A 21,555-nucleotide genomic window follows, 5' to 3' on the forward strand; every position below is an offset into this window, starting at 1 on the left:
ACATTCCCGGTAGCGTGGTGGAGAGTCACGGTGCTCTTTGGCAAGCTCTGTGGTGTCCTGCCATGGACTCCACGTCTGTTCAATGTTTCGCATGTCGTAGACTTATGAAGAGATGTTAACCGGTTCCGATGATGCCTTCAAGTCTTTAGCTGTTACTGATAAATATGCATTTTCCTCCAATAAACTCCTTTTATCTGCAGACCTGGAGCCGCCGTTGCTGTCAGTCATGTGATATTTTGGGGGACTTTCCCGGCTCAATCACCACACTGAGCTGATACTTTATGGCAATGCTAATGAAGTCCGTTCCTCCATAAACTTTCATTAGTCAGAGAGTCTCGGTGGGTGATTGAGACCGAGCCATTCTATTGTTCCCCACAGGCAGTATGATAAGGAGTCGGGGGGTTTAGTATATCGGGGATCAGATAACAGAGTTAGAATCATACAAACTACAAGATTTTTGAAAATGTTTAATCTGGTATTAGGAATAAAAAATAATGGTGGGAGATCCCTTTTAACCCCGTCATGTACGTGTCCGGACTCCATAGAAGAAAAAATAAGGTTGAGGTAAGATTAAGCCGTATCTACTCGCTGCCCTTGCCGGGTCTGCCTTATGTGAAATAGTTACTTAGTATCAGGCAGGATCCCGCCGATACCCGTATGTTTCTTTTTTCCATGAAATTCCAGAATTTAAAAGAGAAATAAATGATGTATATCTGATGTAGTTGGTGGGTGATGCCGGACTCAGCGCTGACATTTCGAGGGCCGGATAACATTACAGCCGCAGACAGCACGGAGGTCATTCGTGACAAATTTAGCATCGGCTGCGGTCTGAGAAGGTTAAATAAATACACGGCTTCCACTCGCTGACCGTGAATAATATCTCGCTCGATGTATTTGGATTCAATGAAATAAATCCTGCTTTTAATCTCTAGCAGTAGGAAACAGATGGATAAGGATCATAGGAGTTAAAGTCCAATGGCTGCCGGAGAGCATCCTATTGGTTTACGTCATGGTGGATGTGCCACGTTCCAGAAATTGGATTTCTCTGTTTATTTAACCATTTCTTTGCGATTGCGAGCAGCGCCCCCCCAATAACCGTTACAGGATTTTAACCGCATCTCATTAAGTTAATCGTCCCTTTCGGTGGCAGCTGATTGGCTCGCAAAGTGGAGGTTTGGGGAGAAGGGAGATGAGGTTCCGACAAGGAACTTATTAGTTATGCAGTCTTTGCTCCCAGCGGTGCAGTTAGTTTTACCGAGGGCAACAACCCCAGCCGCCATCTTCACTACATGACGCCAGCAATGACATCATACCCGTGTGTTCCATGTCATAAAGACACACAGACCCTTTTAATGCAGTTTGCCGAGCCTTCATAATGTAAACGGGCTGGTGGGGGAGATCACAGACCCGCCGAGGGGCCGATCACCTATTCTGTACGCGCTTCCTCACTACGATAAGGCAGCCAGGCCTTCCTTGGGGCATTTGTCGACAGGAATTTCAATTTAAAGTATTTTTATAACTAAACGCAGCACTGGAAACTTCTTTTTTTAGTACTTCTGAATTCCAAAATCCTTCCGAGAAATAATTCTTTTAAATGTGAAATTTTGCCTCCTTTAGAATTTTGGTCGGGAACACCTTATTGTCACAAGACACAAAAAAAACCCCCACGTGACTTTTATGCGATTAAGCCATCAGATGTAAAGAAATAAATGAAAATATGACAGATCTGCTATGTTTTGTCGAAGTGGAACAGCATCTTTAATAGCGGAATCCGTATTTTTACTGCTCTCACCGTGAAGAATGATCCCAGCTGCTGAATTAAACTTGGTTCATCGAGTGAAAGCCAAAGATCAAACTCATAATATTTATAATAAGAGATACTTTACCATCAATGGTTAATAATAAAATACATAAAAATGTGTCATTTGAGGACTTTTACCAAACAGTATGCTTTTAATTAAATAATTGTCAAAATAGAAATTAAGTGGGAAAAAGTTGAAAGTCTTTTTGGACAAACATCATTATCTAGTCACTGCAAACATATAATAAAAAAATAGTAAAACCCCAACATATAATTGTACAAAAAAATAAATCTTTGGCAATAATTATGATTTAAATAAAAAATTTTCAAAAATGGACTTTGAAAAAAAAAAATACAGGCAAAATAAATTGTTTTAAAGGTGCTGTTCCACTTATTTCGCTGAATCTCTGCTGAGCTCTAAATGCGGCATCAGAACATCTTCCTTACTGAAATCATTCCTGGCTCGTGGGAAATTTCAAGAGTTTTTTGCCGGGGACACTAAATTAGTAGGAGCTGTTGTCATAGAAACTGAGACGTCACTTTGTTGTTTTTAATCTTCAGGAGCTTTGGAATGAGAGAGATCCTAAGGTTTGTTTGCTTAGCGTTTTAAGGAGAGCCATTAATATTTTAACAGTGGAACAGCACCTTTAACCCCTTCTCCTACCCTTATTCATACAAAGGGACTTCCCTACTTAGTAGACCCAGCAGTCCTCCTCCTCCTGCCCCATACTGCGGGTGAGGGGCAGAGGCAGGTTGGGGGGTGTGAAGGGGCCCCTAACAGCTATGACACCGGGAGTCTTTTGGGGCAAAACATGGCAGGTCTGTGACCTTTTGCAGCAGCTACTTGGCATTTTAGTAGGTGGGGGGTCCCCGGTGTACGGAGGTGGGCAGAGAATGAATGGAAAGAATACAATATTTTTCACACAGAAGAAAAAAATCCAACCATTTTTTTTTGTTACAGAGTTTTTTTTGTTTTTTTTTAAAGAAATGTTCTTTTTCTGTAAGAAAATGAAAATTAACCGATTGGTTGAAATGAATGAAGACCGGACACCGATTTTCAGTGGGTGACGATGCTTTGCACGCAGTAATACACCCACTCCCGACGCTCGTTCGCGGGCAGCACATGCTGAGAAACCTGAAATTACAGAAAAACATCATTTTAAGTGACATTAGAGAATTCTGAATACACAGAATTGGACAGAATGCAGAACATTTGGAGTCATTTTACTGTTTATTGGGGGGATTGTAAAAGGGATGCGTCTTTGGACGATTTTAGCGTCCCTATTGTGTGACGAAATTCAATTATTATTTTTTTCGGTTATCTAACCAAATATTATGAATTATGTAGTTTCCCCAATCACCGAACAGCATATTATATCATACAATTACTTCTCCCAGAGATAAGCAAATTAGACCAGTTCTTCCCAAATTCCTATCGTCAATCACTGAAGCTGCTGCTACTGCTCCCAAAACAACCCAAAGTTTTATATTTATATACCAGACCTCCCACATGTCCATGTTTGGGCCCCAAACCCCTGATGCCCCCCTCTCTCCTCCTCTGATGCCCCCCTCTCTCCTCCTCTGATGCCCCCCTCTCTCCTCCCCTGATGCCCCTCTTTCCTAGGAGGTCAGAATGTTTGCTGGGTATGAGGGGATCGCAGGGTTCTACTGCCCTAAAAGCCCTGATAATGTGTATAGAAACAGCAGGGAACGGCTTTATACATTAAACGGGGGAAATAAACCCCATTATTCTTCTTCTAAATGCCCTGGCCTCGCCTCTAACCAGGCGGTTGGAATCACAAGAAAAAAATGAAATTCCTTACCACGGTCGCTTTTGCTGGAACTTCCACCGCGAACACGTTGAGTCCTCGGCTGCTCGTGCAGTTCTTACTCTGCTCGTTATTCACTTGTAAGAGCACTTTACTGTTGGACTGTGACACGGGGAGGAAAAAGTCACAAAAACTTATTCCAATTAGTCCAATAACCAACAATACAAAATAAGAAATCAAGTGAAGGGACACTGCTCTCGGTAATCTGAAATAATGAGCACCTATACGCACTTATATATATATATATATATTTAATATCCTATGTAACTTAAACGGGCAGGGATCAGTGAAGCAACCTAAAAAGTGCTTCACTGCTTGGCGGCAAAGACTAGTGGCTGCCTCCTGGCGCCAGGCAGAAAGCGGTGTTGAATGTCTGCACACGCGTGTACCCCGCTGAACACACGCAAAGGCATTACGGAGGAATGTTTACGTTCCAAGCGCACTTACACAATGAACCCTAACGTATACTTTAGTAAGAGAGCAGTAGGTACAGCCTCCCAGCAGAAGCGGTAGAGGGTAATACAGTGAGGGTATTAAACACGCATGGGATAGACATACGGCTCCTGAATCTAAGACGAGACCAACGACTGATTAAGGTTGGAGTCTTTACAGCAGGAGAAACGGGTGACTAGACGGGGGCCGAATGGGGGCCGATCTGTCGGCAACGTAGGTTTAAAGGCTCACGTTGTCATGGAATCACTATGCTTTGATATATGGACAGAGCTTCAATAATTCATAAAAAAATAATCAGAACTTTTAACAGCCATCATCATTACATTTTCCGGGACCGATATATCGAATGATTGGTGAGAAATCGATCAATACCTTGTTCTCGATCACGGAGCTGATTCGGGAGTCGCTCTTGTAAGTGTAGATGATCACGTCTTCGTAGCCGTCTACAGGTTTTGCGTCCCCTTTCAGGATGACAGATCTGCAAAGCGCCCTCTGGAGCTGCCGGCTGCCGGACTCGAGCCCGACGGCTTTAAGCCTCGGCTGGCATCTGTCTGCGTAGCCCTCGATAAGGAAGGGACAGGCCTGCGGACAAAATACATAACGCAGTCAAAAAGCCCTTTAATGCAGGTGACAGCCCCGTGGTTCATTTAATATTTGTTGGCGTCTGCTTGCAAATGCATGGGGGGGGGGGCTGCACATTCCTCCCAAATGCATTTGCCCCCCTCCCAGCTAAATGCCCTGCAGGAGATGTCTTCTATGCGTGTTATATACCCGTCTATCGTCAGCCCCGGTGCAGGCTTGGGGAATGCTGCAGGCATCGTTTCAATAGAAGCCCTTTCCTGTTTCTGATTGGCTGCTTCAAGCAGCCAATCTGTAGCAAGAAATGTTGGAGCACAGAGGAGGAGGAGGGCAGCTGCTGCAGCAGAGCTGTAGGTTCTATATCAGGAAGAATGTATATTAAAGCACTCACAGAGGGTGAGTGTTACTCACAGAGTACTATAACACACATTATTCTATAGGGGGCTGTCAGGGAGACTAAACTGTCCCTTTAAGACGTTCCTGCCTCTTGTTACGGCGACATTAAACATTAACGTCAATTTTAACACAAAATCTAGAATCTAGAATCCTCCACATCGCCCTGGGATTTCATTATATCCGGGCATCTTAATGAGTGCTTGTCCTCACAGCTGGAATCCCTGCTTGAATAAAGGTGGCCTAATCCATAATATCGTTACAAGTCACAGATCCCTTAAGGAGCATTATTAGAACCACTTGGCTGCTGCCATTGGCGAGTCACTGCGATATAACCCTTTTAAAGAGTTCTAATATTTGAGGGGTATCAGGGGCAGATAACATAGAAGGGTCCTCGGTGCGGAGGGGGGGTGTTGTGGAAATAAATATCTTTGAAAAGGATTACAAAGAAACATTCAGGCATTTCTTCTATAATTCACAGAAAATCACCCTAAAATCCACAAATAATCGCTTCGTTACCTCTGTCATTTCTAACGCCTTGTTATAACCCATCGACTGCAGCGTCACCCAGAGGTCACCGGGGTCTCCCTCTCGATCATTTGCCTCCATGAGGTTCAGTTCCAGAAACCCTTGTCTCGTTAACTCATTTTTGCTTGTTTCGAAATTTTCTGTTGATAGGAAAATACCTTTTTTGCTGAATTTCGAACGTTCTCTGTGAGAACACATGATTTGTGAGTCGCGGATATTAACCCGCGGGAACCAACGCTCCTTTTATAACCTTACGCTGTAGTTGGGGTCATCGGCGTTACTTGAACAAATGTGTCTACATAGTGGTGTTATCACCATGGCAACAGCACAGGCCTCCACTGTTATATTGTATACATGTAGGAAAAGTATGGGAACTGCTTCGAATTATAACCGGACCCCAATCAACGGGTCGGTCTATAAACAAAATATAATAAATGTGAGAATAAGGAGATTATTACACCTTCCGAGGATCTATAAAGCGAAATCGCTAATCTGATCCTCACACCCGGGTTATTAACAACGTACAGTATCTACAGAGCTTATTAGAAACGATAATTGCGTATTATAAAGAAATAATAAATAAGCCTAACAGAATTCCCGATGTTAAAAATCGGAGAAGAAAAAACCCCGAAACGCAGGAATATAAAAGTGTTGATTTTTCAAAAATGTCTCTGCTATATGCGGTCGTCCATAATAATTGATGGACTTCTCTACTAAAAACCGAAATGTCGCGTGTACCAAGGAGATGGAGACAATCGGGCCAAGTCTGGCTTCCCCGCCTATAAGGTCAGTCGAGCCGAGGATATCGTCTGATAACGGCAAAGGGGGGAGCCAGTCCTTCTTCCACATTGAAGACCAGCGATCAGCTCGTGGGCATACCTGGAAACTCTCAAGGCTTGACTCCAAGTCTGAGTTTTTGCCCCTATATCAGGGTAAAGAGGCAGATTCTCCGGGTCACACAGTCTGGAGCTGACTTCTTCCTATTCCCCCCGCTGTGATCGTATATAAGACTCCCAGCTTTTGCTTCCACTATGTTATGGTTGATATCCCTACTTGAATGCAGGTGACTCAATTGAGTGTATCTTTAATTAAATACAAGATTTCCACAAGGACTGTTATTGGAGCCATCTGAGTGACACAGTTGGAGAGTCGCTACTATTACAGGGTTAATATTTCAAGAGTCTCAGGGTCAGCTCCTTTAGAAACGTCCTATATATGCTCATGGTATGCCGATTACCCAATGGGAAGAGCGGAGATCCGTCCGGCCCACATAAGGGCCACCCAGGCATATCTTCTGCTTTCACAATGAAGCACCTCGGCTTTTAATCCTAAAACGTGTTTGAGTTCTTTACATGAAGCGTAAACGCCCCCTACATTTCTATAAAACCCTCTTTTTGGCTAAATATGCAATCGCCGCTTTTTATTGGCCGACGCAAAGCGCTCCGGCGGTGTTGTTCTCCCGTAGATGCCCGTAAGATGCGCTGTAAGCGGGTGATATTAAGGTCATGTTATAACGGATGGGAGAAGCGCGTGGCCTTTATACCAATGGATTTTTTCCCCAACATCTTGCTGAAAGGTTACAAGAAAAGTAATTGAGTTCTAATGCATTCTTAATAGAAACCATAAAAATGCAAATGTTTTGCACGGAATTAGTGGCCGTTTTCCAGCCTGCGATATACTAGAAGTATTACAGAGACCGCAGCGCTCCGGATTTAAATCTGTTCCACATTATCTCTGAATAACACGTTTTTTTTGTTAAATAACTCCATTAATACGAAAAAAGTGACAGAAAAGCAAAAGCGTATAAAATGAAGTATAAAAGAAAAAAAGTAAATAAAAGTCCGCTTTTGATGTACCTTTGCACACTTCCCACGCGTCCTCGTCGCATTTTTCGCCGCTGGTTCGGAGTTCGAAGAAATTATATTCCTCCAGGCTGAGGAAACCGTTCCCGTCTAAATCGATGATGTCAAACACGTCCGACAACGCGGATCTAATTTACAGGGGAAAAAGATGGATTTTAATAAAGAAAATGTGTATATATATATATATATATATATATAATAATGTTGGGTTTGTTCTCAGTTCTTTGTTGTCGTTAAGTGTATATAATCAAGGATCTGTCTCTGTTAGAAGCCCTTTATGTTTAGTATGTTCTTTGTCTTGTTTACATTGCATCTATAATCGAAGGAATGGGAAGCCGCTGGAGAAGATTTGGGTATCGAAACTGTGATATTGGGGTTTTTTTTTAGTTGAAGCGGGTACGTTTCAGCTGTGTAGAGACCTCCAAGGCCCCTGAAAGTGTATGACTTTATCTCTGCGTGGGTCCAATATATGACTCCAGTTTTATCTTGGGCTAATAAGGCTACATCAGCTATAGCCATTATCACCTGTGACATTGTGATCGATGTGTTTTAGGGGCAGACTTTGATCTCCTGGTGGAGAGAGTGGCATTTATTTGCCCCCATTAAGCATGTTGGGTGCAAACCCTAAAATCTATGCGGCTAGATCCATCCTTCCAGCCCTTCCAAGTCCCATATGGCTCTACGCGGACCCAGAGTGAAGCTCTCCCTCATCTTAGGGTGTGGCTTTGGAAGGGGTGGGGTTAGCTGTATGGGGTGGGACTAAGGTGAAATGGGTGGAGCATGTCTAAATGCTGTTCCCCGTGCTTGGAGAAAGAGGAAAGTGACCTGAAGACCCCTGGAAGCCGTGCTTCACCTACAGTAGTATGATTATGAGCCACCACAAATTCTGAAAAGAAATGTATAAATGTCATTTTCCGAACTTACTTGAATTCAGGTGTTAGTGCTAAATCCTCCTTTCTGTCTCGATAAACCAGCTGGGCTTCTTTTATATTTTGCTTCCTTTTTTTCTTTAGTCTACATCCGGTGGTGAATGGAATAATCCAATAAACTCCAGGTCCCAGATCTCCCTTCCAACCAAACGTCTGCAAAAAAAAAACAAAAAAAAACCAAAAAACAACCCAGATTAGAGCGTTTACCGATACGTGCAGAAAAAACTAAACTTCCTATGACACAATGTAACGCTGAAAAGGGAGCACTAAGATCGCTGGAAACTCATCTGGAAGTTGAGACGACCAGGGAAACGTTCCGAACGTGTTTGTGAATTTGTACATTGTTCGCTTTAATGTTACTTTTAATCGCCTTCACAGTAACCGTGCGAGGGATTCTTAACCCCTTAAGGACAATGGGCAGTCCCTAAACCAGGGGCGTCCAACATGCGGCCCGCGGGCCAAATGCGGCCCGCGAGACCTCGAGGTGCGGCCCGCGTAAGATCGGCAGCCAGGGCAACCGATCTTACACGAGCCGCACCTCAAGCCCTGCTACTTACTTGTGGGAGGGTCTTCTGGACAGCACAGAGGAAGCGGAGTTCACGTGACTTCCTACTTCCTCTGTGCTTTAGCAGAGAAGGCAGAGGGAGGCCGCGCCCCCTGCTGAAGTCTGTGAGCGGCATCGAGGGAGCTGCAGTACAGGTAAGGGGGTGGGGAGGGTGTTTGAATGAGTGTGTGTGATTGAGGGAATGAATCTGTGAATTAATGATTATATGAATAAATGTGTGTGTGTGTGTGTGTGATAGCATGGATGTGTAAGTGCTGGAACCTAGGCATGATGGGACTGTGATTGCTGTTAGCAATCACACTCCTTGTGACAGGGCCAGGCTAGCTGGCTCAGGTGTCATATGAAGTTTAGCCGGGTCACGGAGCACTTTTGTGTCCGGTTCTGTATACTGTGACCCGGTAATATATTATATTGTGTTTATTGTGTAACCGGCCCAGAGACTGATGTGGATTCAGCCCCAGCCTTCAAAGAGACGATCCTATAATCTGGCTGGGGCTCTTAATCAGCCAGCACAGCCCTGTCTGCCCAGACGGCACCCGCACTACAGGGGGGATAACACAGGTGGGGGAACCCATTGTATTCTGTAATCCCCTCACCTGATACATCCCCTGTATACTGATGGGATTTGTGATGGGATGTGGCTGATGGGATTGGGGGTTGGGTTCGGTACACATTGCATTGAGATTGTATAAAGTTCTGTGTGTTTGTAATAAAGAGAGTTCTTCTTTGTTTACTACGAATGGTGGTCTGGATGATCCGTGGATAGCTGAGTGCTATCCGTATGAGGGACTGACTGGTGATTCCACAGCCCTCAAACAGGGGTACCCAGCCTTGGGTACGGTGACCCTGTAATACTCCTATCATGCCAAGTCAGCCAGTACATGCTGAAACCTGGCTAGCTGCCCCCCTTGTGTATTGATGCTGCCAGCAGTATGGGGTCTGCACATCACTTACAGCCATCCTGTACCAGCGTGTATTGGCGGACTTGGCATGATAGGAGTGTGATTGCTAACAGCAATCAGAGTCCCATCATGCCTAGGTTCCAGCATTTACTGGATGGATGTGTAAGTGCTGGAACCTAGGCATGATGGGACTGTGACTACTGTTAGCAATCACACTCCTATCATGCCAAGTCAGCCAGTACATGCTGAAACCTAGCTAGCTGCCCCCCTTGTGTAGTGATGCTGCCAGCAGTATGGGGTCTGCACATCACTTACAGCCACCCTGTACCAGCATGTACTGGCTGACTTGGCATGATAGGAGTGTGATTGCTAACAGCAATCACAGCGAGCACAGTCCCATCATGCCTAGGTACCAGCATTTACTAGTTGCCTAGGCTAACAGCAATCACACTCCTATCATGCCAAGTCATATTGCTAATTTTGTCCAATTGCGTGTTACCTACTTTTATTAAACATGTGAGTTTTTATTATTATTTTTAAAGGTGGGGGTCATTTTCGGTTTTGGCTAAGTGAACCCTGAATGTTTTGGTCCAGAATTTTCATTTTAGTTCATCCCTAGAATAAATCTAGGGAATCCTGAATTTGTAGTCGCAAAACTTTCAAGGCCCAGAAATCAGTGAGAGGAAGAGTAAAGGTTTTGTGTCATTTTACTTTATTTTAATCTGCATATTTTATTAAAGGCCATATTTTTTGTCACAGTGAAAAATGAGTGCGGCCCTCCCACGTATACAATTCTGATGAAGTGGCCCACTGCAGAAAAAACTTGGACACCCCTGCCCTAAACCCATTGAAAGCAATGCATTTTGAGCCCGTACATGTACGGGCTGTCATTAAGGGGTTAAATAAAAAGTAACAGATGTAATAATAGATCTACCGGGCTGCTGTGAGCGAGTGATGTATATTCTGCTTACTAACAAACATGTGTTATTTTATATTTAAATAAATCTATATCCCGGCTTGATTGCCTCTTTAGCGGTTAATCGCGAGGTTGTATAAATACAGCACATGAACCGGCTGATGTCCATTGGGATATTTAACGTGGTGGTCGGTCATGGCATTTTCTAGAGACTCAATGATAACATAGTAAATGTTTAAAAGAGCGCTGATTATATGGAAAAAGAGAAACCTGCCTCTTTATTTTGAAGTTCCGTGAAGGCGACGAGCTGCGGATCAGAGCGTCCTTCACCTTCTCTTAGTACGAACAGACACGTGTCCACCGACATCCACGAGGAAGGCTTCCCTGTGCAAAATATGACAAGAACATAGTTAATTTGGACACAGGATACAAAAAAACAATGTTTAATGTGTTGGGTTTTTTTAGATGGGGAGAGGCTTAGTATTTACACATATTTCGCAGTTACACTAAAATCATGTATATTAAAAAAATCCAGTCATTATGTTCATGTGCAAATAAAAAAAAAAAAATACAATTAAAAAGACTTTGTAAGATGAAACATATTTGTAGATTTCAAGTGTAATTATGAGAATTGAGCAAGGAAGATAATTTGAGTTTCAGAAACCACATCAGAAAAGCTGTCAGTGGTAAAATATATATATATTTGTGTGTGTCAACAAAGACATAATATTAAAGAATACCTTTAAAACAGAACAATATCTAAAATATATTCAGAACGCCAATTTGTTGTTTAAAAATATATATTTTCAGACTAGTCAAAATGTGTAATTAATTAGTAGTAGCTCTTTGCATTACATTTATTCATAGAGAACTAGCAGATTGTGCAGAGCTTTAAAACTAGAAGGAGGGTGAAAACTTACAATATACAATTTAAAAATAAGATTAACACGTATTATTATTTATTGTTTTATATAGCGCCATCAGATTCTGCAGCGCTGAACGAAGGGTAGACAGGACATAACAAGCAGTAAATAACAAGATGACAGAAACAACAGGCGAGGGGGGCCCTGTTCAAATGAGCTTACAATCTAAAGGGCATACTGGGTCTGGAGTAAGGCTTGGAGTGGGACTGCAGTAAAGCTCGGACCGGAGTCAGGCTGGGACCGGAGTCAGGTCCCATGTAAAAGTTGCTGGCTAGGATATAAATGTAGTTGAGTGGTCTTTAGAGGACCCCCTTGCTCTCTTTCTCCTTGGTGTTATTTGTTTGAATCACCAGCGGAGGGCAGCATACTCAAAATGTTGGAACAGACCCTTCTCGCACGTACCTTCAATTTTACTGAGGTTTAAAGGCTTGATCTTTAAAAACACTGAAGACTTTTGGGGAACCTGCATCTTATAATGATGACCGACGATATCACCGTTATCTTCAAGGAAAAAACATCCTTTCGACTGAGTGCGATGCCAATCCTAAAGAAGACAAAAAAATTTTTCAAAATAAAGTAATAAAATCTAAATAATAAAATATTTAAAAAAAAATAATTATGTTAAATATTAAACCATTTGACACTTAAATTACAGAGTAGCAACAATAATGCTATAATGTATATGATATATATATATATACACACTGTATATTAGTGTATACAGCCATATTAGTCCAGTAGACACAATGTCAATGCAGAGTATTGCAGAGTATGCGGTGATACCTTTTTTATTGGACTAACATAATATTAAAAAGACAAGCTTTCGAGAGTTATCCTCCCTTCATCAGGTATTGCTTCAGACCTGATGAAGGGAGGATAACTCTCGAAAGCTTGTCTTTTTAATATTATGTTAGTCCAATAAAAAAGGTATCACCGCATACTCTGCAATACTCTATTTTTTGACATCGTATATATATATATATATATATATATATACACACTGTATATATATATACACTGTATATATATATATACACTGCATATATATACACTGTATATATATATATATATATACACTGTATATATACAGCTGAATGCGAAATCCACAAAAAAGCCCAACTGGTTAATATCTCCTGTGTGTCCGGCACAGATTTCAAAGAAGTAGCTGTTATTTAAAATTTAATGCAGAAAAAATGTAATTGTCAAGCAATTTACGATTTAAAGGTCGTTGGGGTCCAAAACAAACCAGGAGTTTGTTATTTGAAACAAGAATGCTTCTCGGGAGAGCCCTGATCGCAGCATTTTCTGCTGCATTTCTAGAGTAATTTTATTTGCCATAAAGAGGTCTCCGGGGTCTCATCCGAGGGCACAAGGGCAGTTTGCTCTTTATGGGTTTAATATTTGCAGTTATTATTTTAGGTTCAGGGAAGAAACGAAAATACTCTAGTAAAGTAAAAGAAAGAGAATGAAAAAAAGCCCTAAAATCAATAATAATACTGCAAATGTTGACACTGGACGAAGACTCTGATGTACCCCCCGTGGGGGCCGACAACCAGGAGATCTGACATAACTAAAAACATGTTCCTAAATGAAAATCAATACAGATTTAAAGGACAAAGCACCGTTTATCTGGGTACAAGGGGTAGTTTATCGGTTTAAGGCTTGCATTTAACCCATAGCAGTCTAGCTTTCAGATGTAATCATTTGCACATTTCTGGTGCCGTGCGATAAGGGATCAGAGCTACGTTCGCAGCTGATTTATTTTAATTCTGGTATTAAAAAAAAATGGCATTTACTTATTTACGATATCATAAAGAGGAATCATCACATCAAAGGTAGAGGATTAAATCTATTGGGTTTTTTTTACTTAATTTTCAAGTTATTGATATTCAAATTTTTTTAGCTTTGACATCAACCAAAGGTGTAAGCACAGCATTTCATGCAAATATTCCTAAATATCCCACGACCATACCTGCCACCTCTCCAGGTATTCTCTGGGTGGGGGAAGCAGTGTTGAGGCACGCCCTGTTCCCGCCCCACTCCCCGCTGCTTAATGTTCCAATGGATCATTCAGTCTCCAGCTGCCAGGAGCCCTCCCTTTTCTGGGTGTGGAAAGGCGGGTCTATAGACATCAGTCGGCGTCCTGCTAACATCAGTGGGCGGTCCAATTGAAGTGGTAGGAGGGGAAGTGGGCAGGGAGTGAGCCATGGCTCAACGCCTCTCTCGCGACCCGGAGATTCCCCCACGTGACCCGGACCCCTGAGTTCCGACTGCATTGGAATCCTACTATCAGCCCAAGAAAGCTGTAACTCGCTTACTGGACTCTCCCTGCATTGCTTTAGCGGACTAAAGGTTCCCCTGTAAAGCCTTTATTCACAAGCGAGGTGGCGATTTAAACCATGTGAATAAAAAATGTATTAGCATGCTGCATACAGGCGTAAGGGTTTAAGGTTTGGGGTAAAATGCAATGCCGCAATCCCCCTTTAGGCTTTTTTAAACAAAAAGAATCGCTTGCAAGCCCTATTAGAAATAAATCTCACTGTGATAGAATCCTAAAGACATTTAAAGATTATATGATTTCTATTTTATTTATTAAATGCCCCATTTATTCTTAGCCCTGATGAAGGCCATACATGGACAAAACTTCATCACATTACAAATATAAGGAGGGGTTCTGCAGAACCTCACCTATATTGCCCCTATTTGCCCCTTTCCCCAAGCAACCCTCAGCCCCTTGGCTTACGGATACGTTCTTACAGGGTACTTTAATATGGATTCTTTGTGAGGCTGTCTGGGGGTTGCTTGGGGAAAGGGGCAAATGTATTGGTGAAGTTCTGCAGAACCCCTCCATGCATTTGCAAGGGGGAGGAAGTTATAATTTCAAGGGGACACAGCGACTGTATGCAGTAAAGCACACGCGTGTGGAAACCATCTGTGTTACCTGTAAGTTATTGGGCTCTGTCAGCTTTGAGTTCCTGGTGCTGGCCGGACCCATGTTGATCACCGTAGACACCGTCGCTTTGTGGCTTCGAGCAGATGAAGGTCTTGATGATTTATTTTCAGCTAAAACAACATATATTAACATTCATTAACTGAAAATAAGGATGTTTCTTTAGGTTTATAGGGGCAACAGTGGACACCAGGTCCCGCGGCCTCTTCTCTTTTACCAACCCCAAAGTTACCAGACACTAGCTTATTCTCCATGCTCAGCATCTTTTACAAATCAGTATGGCGGCCGATCACTTGTTACAAGCCCAGAATGAATTAGGAATTTGGAGTCGGTATAAGAACGGAAATTATAGACAGCCGGCCACATCGACCGGTGATATACGGGTCTTTACTAAAAGGTACCTTTTCTTGGCGAGACATCGGCGTCTGAAGATCTGACGTACTGTTTGGTTGCAGGGGATGCAGAACGTTCCGGTGACCTTTCCACTTGGCTCCCGAACTGCTGCCGCTTAGCCTTGCTGTCGGCGTCCATGCGCTCGGCGGCCGTTTTGGTGCATCGCTCACACGTAGTGAAGAACGCATTACAGAACTGCAGGAGCGAGAGAAACGTACACCCTCACATTGTGTTCCCTCCGGAGAAAAGACGCCTTTTGCAGGGATATGATAAACCTTCACAAGGACGTTCAAGGTCAATACAAAGATCTTCTTGGAGATCTCTTTATAAATCGTACGACAACGCGGGGACGTCCCTTATGATTGAAAGAAAGGAGCTTTCGTCTTTTTACTGTTTTTCTGGATATGAAATGCATGCAGGCTTATCTCGTAAAAGCAGATACGGGAACGTTGATCCAGGGAGAGCCGAGAAGGAATTATTTCTCATTGAGATGACGTTACCGTCTCCGTGGGGTTTTTTTTGCCTTTTTCTGGATCAACTTATATATGTTTGTGGGACGGTTGGACTTGGTGGACTTTGTGTCTTTTTTAACCTAATTAACTCTATAACATCACAGCCGAGGAACTCCACTAAAGCACTTTTCACACTGTGGCCTCCAACCAACAACTTTAATTAGGATGACACATGGGGGGGGGGGGTTATATGTTTTCATTAGAAAGTATGTATCCTTCACAAATATTTTTTTCCCGATATTATACCAATTTAGTCGCCGCTTCGCATGGCATTAAGTGGTCATTTGTACCCAACACATTTTGTTGTATTGATATTATTAATTGTTTTTCATAGCGCCATCAAATTCCGTAGCGCTGTACATTGGGTAAACAGGACTTAACAACATTGATTTAAACATACTACAAACGGTTCCATTTGTAGACATTTGAATACCGCAGATGCGTAAAAGGTTTAAACATGCATGGGATAGACATACGGCTCCTGAAATGGGCAGACTAGAAGGGCCGGATGGGGCCGACCTGCTGGCAAATTCTGTTTCTAACTTTTATTTAGTGATAAACACCTGTGTTGTGTAAATACGGTCCGCTTTAAAGAGATGTTAAAGGCATGGTCGCCTAAATGCTGTTTCTCACGTACCTTGGTGTAGTCAAGTCGGCCGCCGCTGTTAACGTCGGCCAAACGGAATAAAGCACTGACTTCATCATCAGACATCTTCTCAGCCTTCTGCAAACCACAAACCGTACATTTTCAGTAAATACATACGAAGAAAAAGAAAAGGCTTTTTTCTCTCTAAAGGACCGTCCGAGGACATTAATGTTTCATGCTGTAAAATTGAACCAACACTGGCTTTTCTGATGAAGAAGGACATACATCACTATCAGTGGCGGTAACCATCCCGCGTGATGATACACTGTCGCTGTAGTGTTCTCGGGGGGGGAAGAATTCAATGAGGTGGACTGCACAGGATAATAAGACTCGGCATGATAAACTGTCACATTATATACAATATATTACATATATAAAAAGAAAAAGAAGGCTATGTATTTGTGGGATGCATAGAATAAATCTATAAATTACACTACCATTCAAACGTGTGGGACCGCTTAGAAATGTCCTTGTTTGGGAACCCAGAGCACATTTGGCCATTAAAATAACATGAAATGGATGAGAAATCCAGTGCAGACGGGGTTAATGTTGTAAACGACTATTGTAGCTGGAAACGGCTGATTTTTAATGGAATCTCTTCATAGGCATACAGAGGCCCTTTATCACTCCCATCACTCCTGTGTTCCAATGGCCCTTTATCACTCCCATCACTCCTGGGTCCCAATGGCCCTTTATCACTCCCATCACTCCTGTGTTCCAATGGCCCTTTATCACTCCCATCACTCCTGTGTTCCAATGGCCCTTTATCATTCCCATCACTCCTAGGTCCCAATGGCCCTTCATCACTCCTAGGTCCCAATGGCCCTTTATCACTCCCATTACTCCTGTGTTCCAATGGCCCTTTATCACTCCCATCATTCCCTGCTTCCAATGGCCCTTTATCACTCCCATCACTCCTGTGTTCCAATGGCCCTTTATCACTCCCATCACTCCTGGGTCCCAATGGCCCTTTATCACTCCTGTGTTCCAATGGCCCTTTATCACTCCCATCACTCCTGTGTTCCAATGGCCCTTTATCACTCCCATCACTCCTAGGTCCCAATGGCCCTTCATCACTCCCATCACTCCTAGGTCCCAATGGCCCTTCATCACTCCCATCACTCCTAGGTCCCAATGGCCCTTTATCACTCCCATCACTCCTGGGTCCCAATGGCCCTTCATCACTCCTGTGTTCCAATGGCCCATTATCACTCCCATCACTCCTGGGTTCCAATGGCCCTTCATCACTCCCATCACTCCTGTGTTCCAATGGCCCTTTATCACTCCCATCACTCCTGTGTTCCAATGGCCCTTCATCACTCCCATCACTCCTAGGTCCCAATGGCCCTTCATCACTCCCATCACTCCTAGGTCCCAATGGCCCTTTATCACTCCCATCACTCCTGGGTCCCAATGGCCCTTCATCACTCCTGTGTTCCAATGGCCCATTATCACTCCCATCACTCCTGGGTTCCAATGGCCCTTCATCACTCCCATCACTCCTGGGTCCCAATGGCCCTTCATCACTCCTGTGTTCCAATGGCCCATTATCACTCCCATCACTCCTGGGTTCCAATGGCCCTTCATCACTCCCATCACTCCTGGGTTCCAATGGCCCTTCATCACTCCCATCACTCCTGTGTTCCAATGGCCCTTTATCACTCCCATCACTCCTGTGTTCCAATGGCCCTTTATCACTCCCATCACTCCTGTGTTCTAATGGCCCTTTATCACTCCCATCACTCCTGTGTTCTAATGGCACGTTGCATTCACTGATCCAAGTTTAAGTTTAAAAGGCTAATTGATTGTAAGAAAACCCTTTTGCAAAAATGTTACTAGATGTTGCTAGAAATTTGTGTGTGTGTGTGCATATATATATATATATATATATATAGATATACACACACACACACACACACACATATATACAGGTACAGGACATTTTACAGCTGTGTCGGGTAGAGAACCTAAAGTGTTTTTTTTCTTCTTCTTCTGCTGACATGCGGGCTGCCATTGTAGGTAATAACGTGATATCTGGTGCCACCCGCTATTCACAAACCACACCGTGCTGCTGCTTTATGGCAGAGAATATGAAGTCTTTGCAGTTCCCTCCACTGAGACCGCATACCTCCCAACCATCTTGTTTTCAGTGGGACATTCTTGCTTTTTGTGGATCATGGGTTCGGTTAGGTTAATTCCCCTGAATGGCGCATTGAGCTGTACAACTGGTGGTGGTCTGCGCAGTTGCAGCCAGGAAGCACTCACAGAGGGTTAGGGTCACTCACAGATTACTTTAATATACATTCTCCTATAGTGGAGGTGTCAGGTGACATTAAACTGTCCCTTCAAGACTTCTGTGGTCCATTAGCCCAATATTATTAAATATTAGCCCAATATGTATTATGAAACCTAATTGTCCCTTTAACCATTCACATGCCAGAGAGCATTTGCAAAGCAGCTGGACAGGCCACAAATATTTTGCCCCCCCCCATCAAAAATCAATTAATAACAATAAAAAAAATTAATAATAAAATTTTTAAATCTACAAACCGTAGTTAGGATTTTGTAAAGGTCGTCATGCGCAATATATCCTTTGTTGCTAAGATCGATGTTCTTAAAAGCCTTTAAAAGCTCGGATTTAGAAGCAGGTTTCTCCCTCTTCACGATGGCACAAAAGTCATCGAAGTTTAACTCTTTGGTCTTCGTCGTCCAGTATTTGTTAAGCGTTCTCCTCGTAGGATTTCGACCGGCGTTTTGAAGGACTGTAGAAAGGAAAAAACAAAAATAAATTATTATAGTATAATTACAACATATTACATATATATATATATATATATATTGTAAAATAACCCTTTTTGTGCCAGAACATATAGGTATCTCACGTTGCACCTTCAGCTAATGAGACATATTTGATACAGAATGGAATATATCAGCAGCTGCATGAACCGATCGTCATTTTAACAATAGGGGCAGATCGGCTAAGTGGGGAGGAATCATCAAACAAATTCTGGGAGCAGCAAGTTAACAGGACTGCTCCCATGGTATACACGTAAGGGGGTTCATTACAGAGCTGGGCTTCCCTCAGTTCCAAAAAGGAGCAGAAAGTTACCAAGTTATGTTTGGGGAAATAAACGAACCCCGACGTTAGTAAAAACCCCAGTTTCTGCCGACTTTCACAATTACATTACAATCTTTCCTATAGCACCAGCAGACGCTGTAGCCCTGTCACAAAATGTCCAATAATATTAATCCACACAGGCGCCATGTTCCTGTGCTAAACGCTAAAGCTTACAATCTATTATTCCTGCTGGAGAGGCTGAGCTCAGAGACCCCAAACTTTTGAGCAGCCGCACGCTTTTTTAACCCTTAGTGTTTTTTAAGCGGCACATCATTAAAATAAAAAAATAAAAAAAAACTCCCGTTGTATTCTAACGCGTTGTTCCTTCTGACCTTGACACCGGGGCTCATAAAATAATAATTGGTCAATCGCTTAAGTGGCTGATGGAAGGAGATGAAAGACATAACTGGCGGGAAGGCGATAACATTTGTTCTCCGCAATACTATTTTTGAATCTGGATTACGAGAAACCTGCCATTAGCGCGAGAAAAAAAAAACTCTTTTGCCATAATGTTGAAAGCCTTCATTAGACTAAAGCACATCTGCTGAATGTGACCGCATGTTTAACAAGCCGTGGCGTAATTAGGCTATCAGGACCGAAAAGATCCGGCGTGTCATCAGGATTTATCTCTCTATCAACATACCAGCGCTCTTGAACAATATCAGAGCTCCTCGGGTTGACCCTTTGAGTGCCAGCTGAGCTCAGAACTACAGAGACCATTCGTCCCAGGAAAGACAGGAGGTGTCCACCTGAAGGAGAGACTTCCGAGGACTTTAAGTTTATGATAATCTGGTGATTATCAGTTTTTCGCAGGTCTCGGGGGGTTATATTTTCGGTAGTCCTCAGATATTGTTACCTACCCAGACATAGTTGCTCTCGGCTGGTGATGGATTCCAGGCTGCTGTTAAACACGGTCAGGTAAGCGGCGCGGCACGTGGTGTAGAAGATCTCCTCCTCGCTTGGGGCTGATTTCCGGTCTTCCTGACGTCCGTTGGCTGTATGTTTAAGATGCGAAAGTGACGCTCCAGAGACGCTCGCCATCCTGCGGGCGATAAAACACACGAAAAACACGCAACATTCATTAGAGCCGCCATGTGTTAGGTTGGCAGATCAGCACCCAATCCTTACAGAGTTAATTAGGTAAAAAAAAGACACGAAGTTCATCAAGTCCAACCGCCCCACAAACATATAAATGAATCCAGAAGAAGGTTAAAACCCCACTGAGACAGTAACGTCAGCGCAAAGGGAAATAATTCTCGATATCAAGACAGTCGGCTCTCCCTGGATCAGCGTTCCCGTATCTGCTTTTACTCGCGATAACCCCGCATATCCAGAAAAAACATGCAAACATTTCATGATTAGAATTACAGAATTTTCCAAAAACGACATCAGCCGACAGTTTATTCCCCAATATAACCGCCTGACAGTAAAGAGACCTTCTCTGTGTTCCTTTCCTCCAATCGTAAGGGACGCCCCCCCCGCGTTGTCGTACGATTTATAAAGAGATCCTAAGAAGATCTTTGTATTGACCTTGAACATCCTTGGGAAGGTTTATCATATCCCCGCGAAGGCGTTTTTTCGCCGGAGGAAAGAATCCCAACTTGGAAAGCCTTTAAATTTAAATTGATGCGTGAAGTTCTTGTGTTTCTATTACTGCTCTCCGCCTGTCTATTATACAGTATACCAGGCTGAGAGGCTGTGATAACCGTTCGCTATTCACTATAATGTATAGTGAAAGCAGCGAGCCGGCCCCTGTATAATGTATAGTGAAAGCAGCGAGCTGGCCCCTGTATAATGTATAGTGAAAGCAGCGAGCCGGCCCCTGTATAATGTATAGTGAAAGCAGCGAGCCGGCCCTGTATAATGTATAGTGAAATCAGTGAACAGGCCCTGTATAATGTATAGCTAAATCAGTGAGCCAGCCCCTGTATAATATATAGTTATATCAGTGAGGTGCCCTGTATAATGTTCAGTTAAATCAGTGAGCCAGTCCTGTATCCTGTAGTTAAATCAGTGAGATACCCTGTATAATGTATAGTTAAATCAGTGAGATACCCTGTATAATGTATAGTTAAATCAGTGAGGTGCCCTGTATAACGTATAGATAAGTCAGTGAGCTGGCCCCTGTATAATGTATAGTTAAATCTGGTTTAGCCCTTCCTGCAGACTCTTGCCGGGGTCTGTATTGCAAAGTGATATGAGGAGCTGAAAGGTTCAGCTCTCCGGCAGACTCCCCTTTTAGTGAATCGACCCCAA

At 43.0% G+C, this 21,555-nt stretch overlaps 1 protein-coding gene across 1 annotated transcript; it reads right to left on the reverse strand.

Moving 5' to 3' along the window:
- Positions 1 to 2,858: 2,858 nt before the first annotated feature.
- On the reverse strand, positions 2,859 to 20,340 carry LOC149271446 (EF-hand calcium-binding domain-containing protein 7-like). Its single transcript, XM_089507412.1, has 13 exons — positions 20,160 to 20,340; positions 18,732 to 18,943; positions 16,173 to 16,259; positions 15,032 to 15,218; positions 14,622 to 14,743; positions 12,083 to 12,224; positions 11,032 to 11,141; positions 8,370 to 8,527; positions 7,440 to 7,573; positions 5,575 to 5,723; positions 4,456 to 4,665; positions 3,625 to 3,732; positions 2,859 to 2,936 (listed from the first exon to the last, which is right to left on the reverse strand). The coding sequence occupies exons 1-13, from the start codon at positions 20,338 to 20,340 to the stop codon at positions 2,859 to 2,861; spliced, it is 1,878 nt and encodes a 625-aa protein (XP_089363538.1).
- Between the last annotated feature and the right edge of the window lie 1,215 nt (positions 20,341 to 21,555).

Source organism: Sceloporus occidentalis, unplaced genomic scaffold (assembly GCF_023333645.1).
Source record: "Sceloporus occidentalis isolate IW3139 unplaced genomic scaffold, rSceOcc1.0.p SCAF_512, whole genome shotgun sequence".
Taxonomy (NCBI): domain Eukaryota; kingdom Metazoa; phylum Chordata; class Lepidosauria; order Squamata; family Phrynosomatidae; genus Sceloporus; species Sceloporus occidentalis.

Coding starts and splice junctions, on each gene's coding strand:
- LOC149271446 (XM_089507412.1), bottom strand. CDS start 20,340: ATGGCGAGCGTCTCTGGAGCGTCACTTTCGCATCTTAAACATACAGCC. Junction 12,225..14,621: donor CAGAGCCCAATAACTTACAG/GTAACACAGATG, acceptor TGTCTTCTTTAG/GATTGGCATCGCACTCAGTC. Junction 5,724..7,439: donor CGCGTGGGAAGTGTGCAAAG/GTACATCAAAAG, acceptor TCCTATCAACAG/AAAATTTCGAAACAAGCAAA.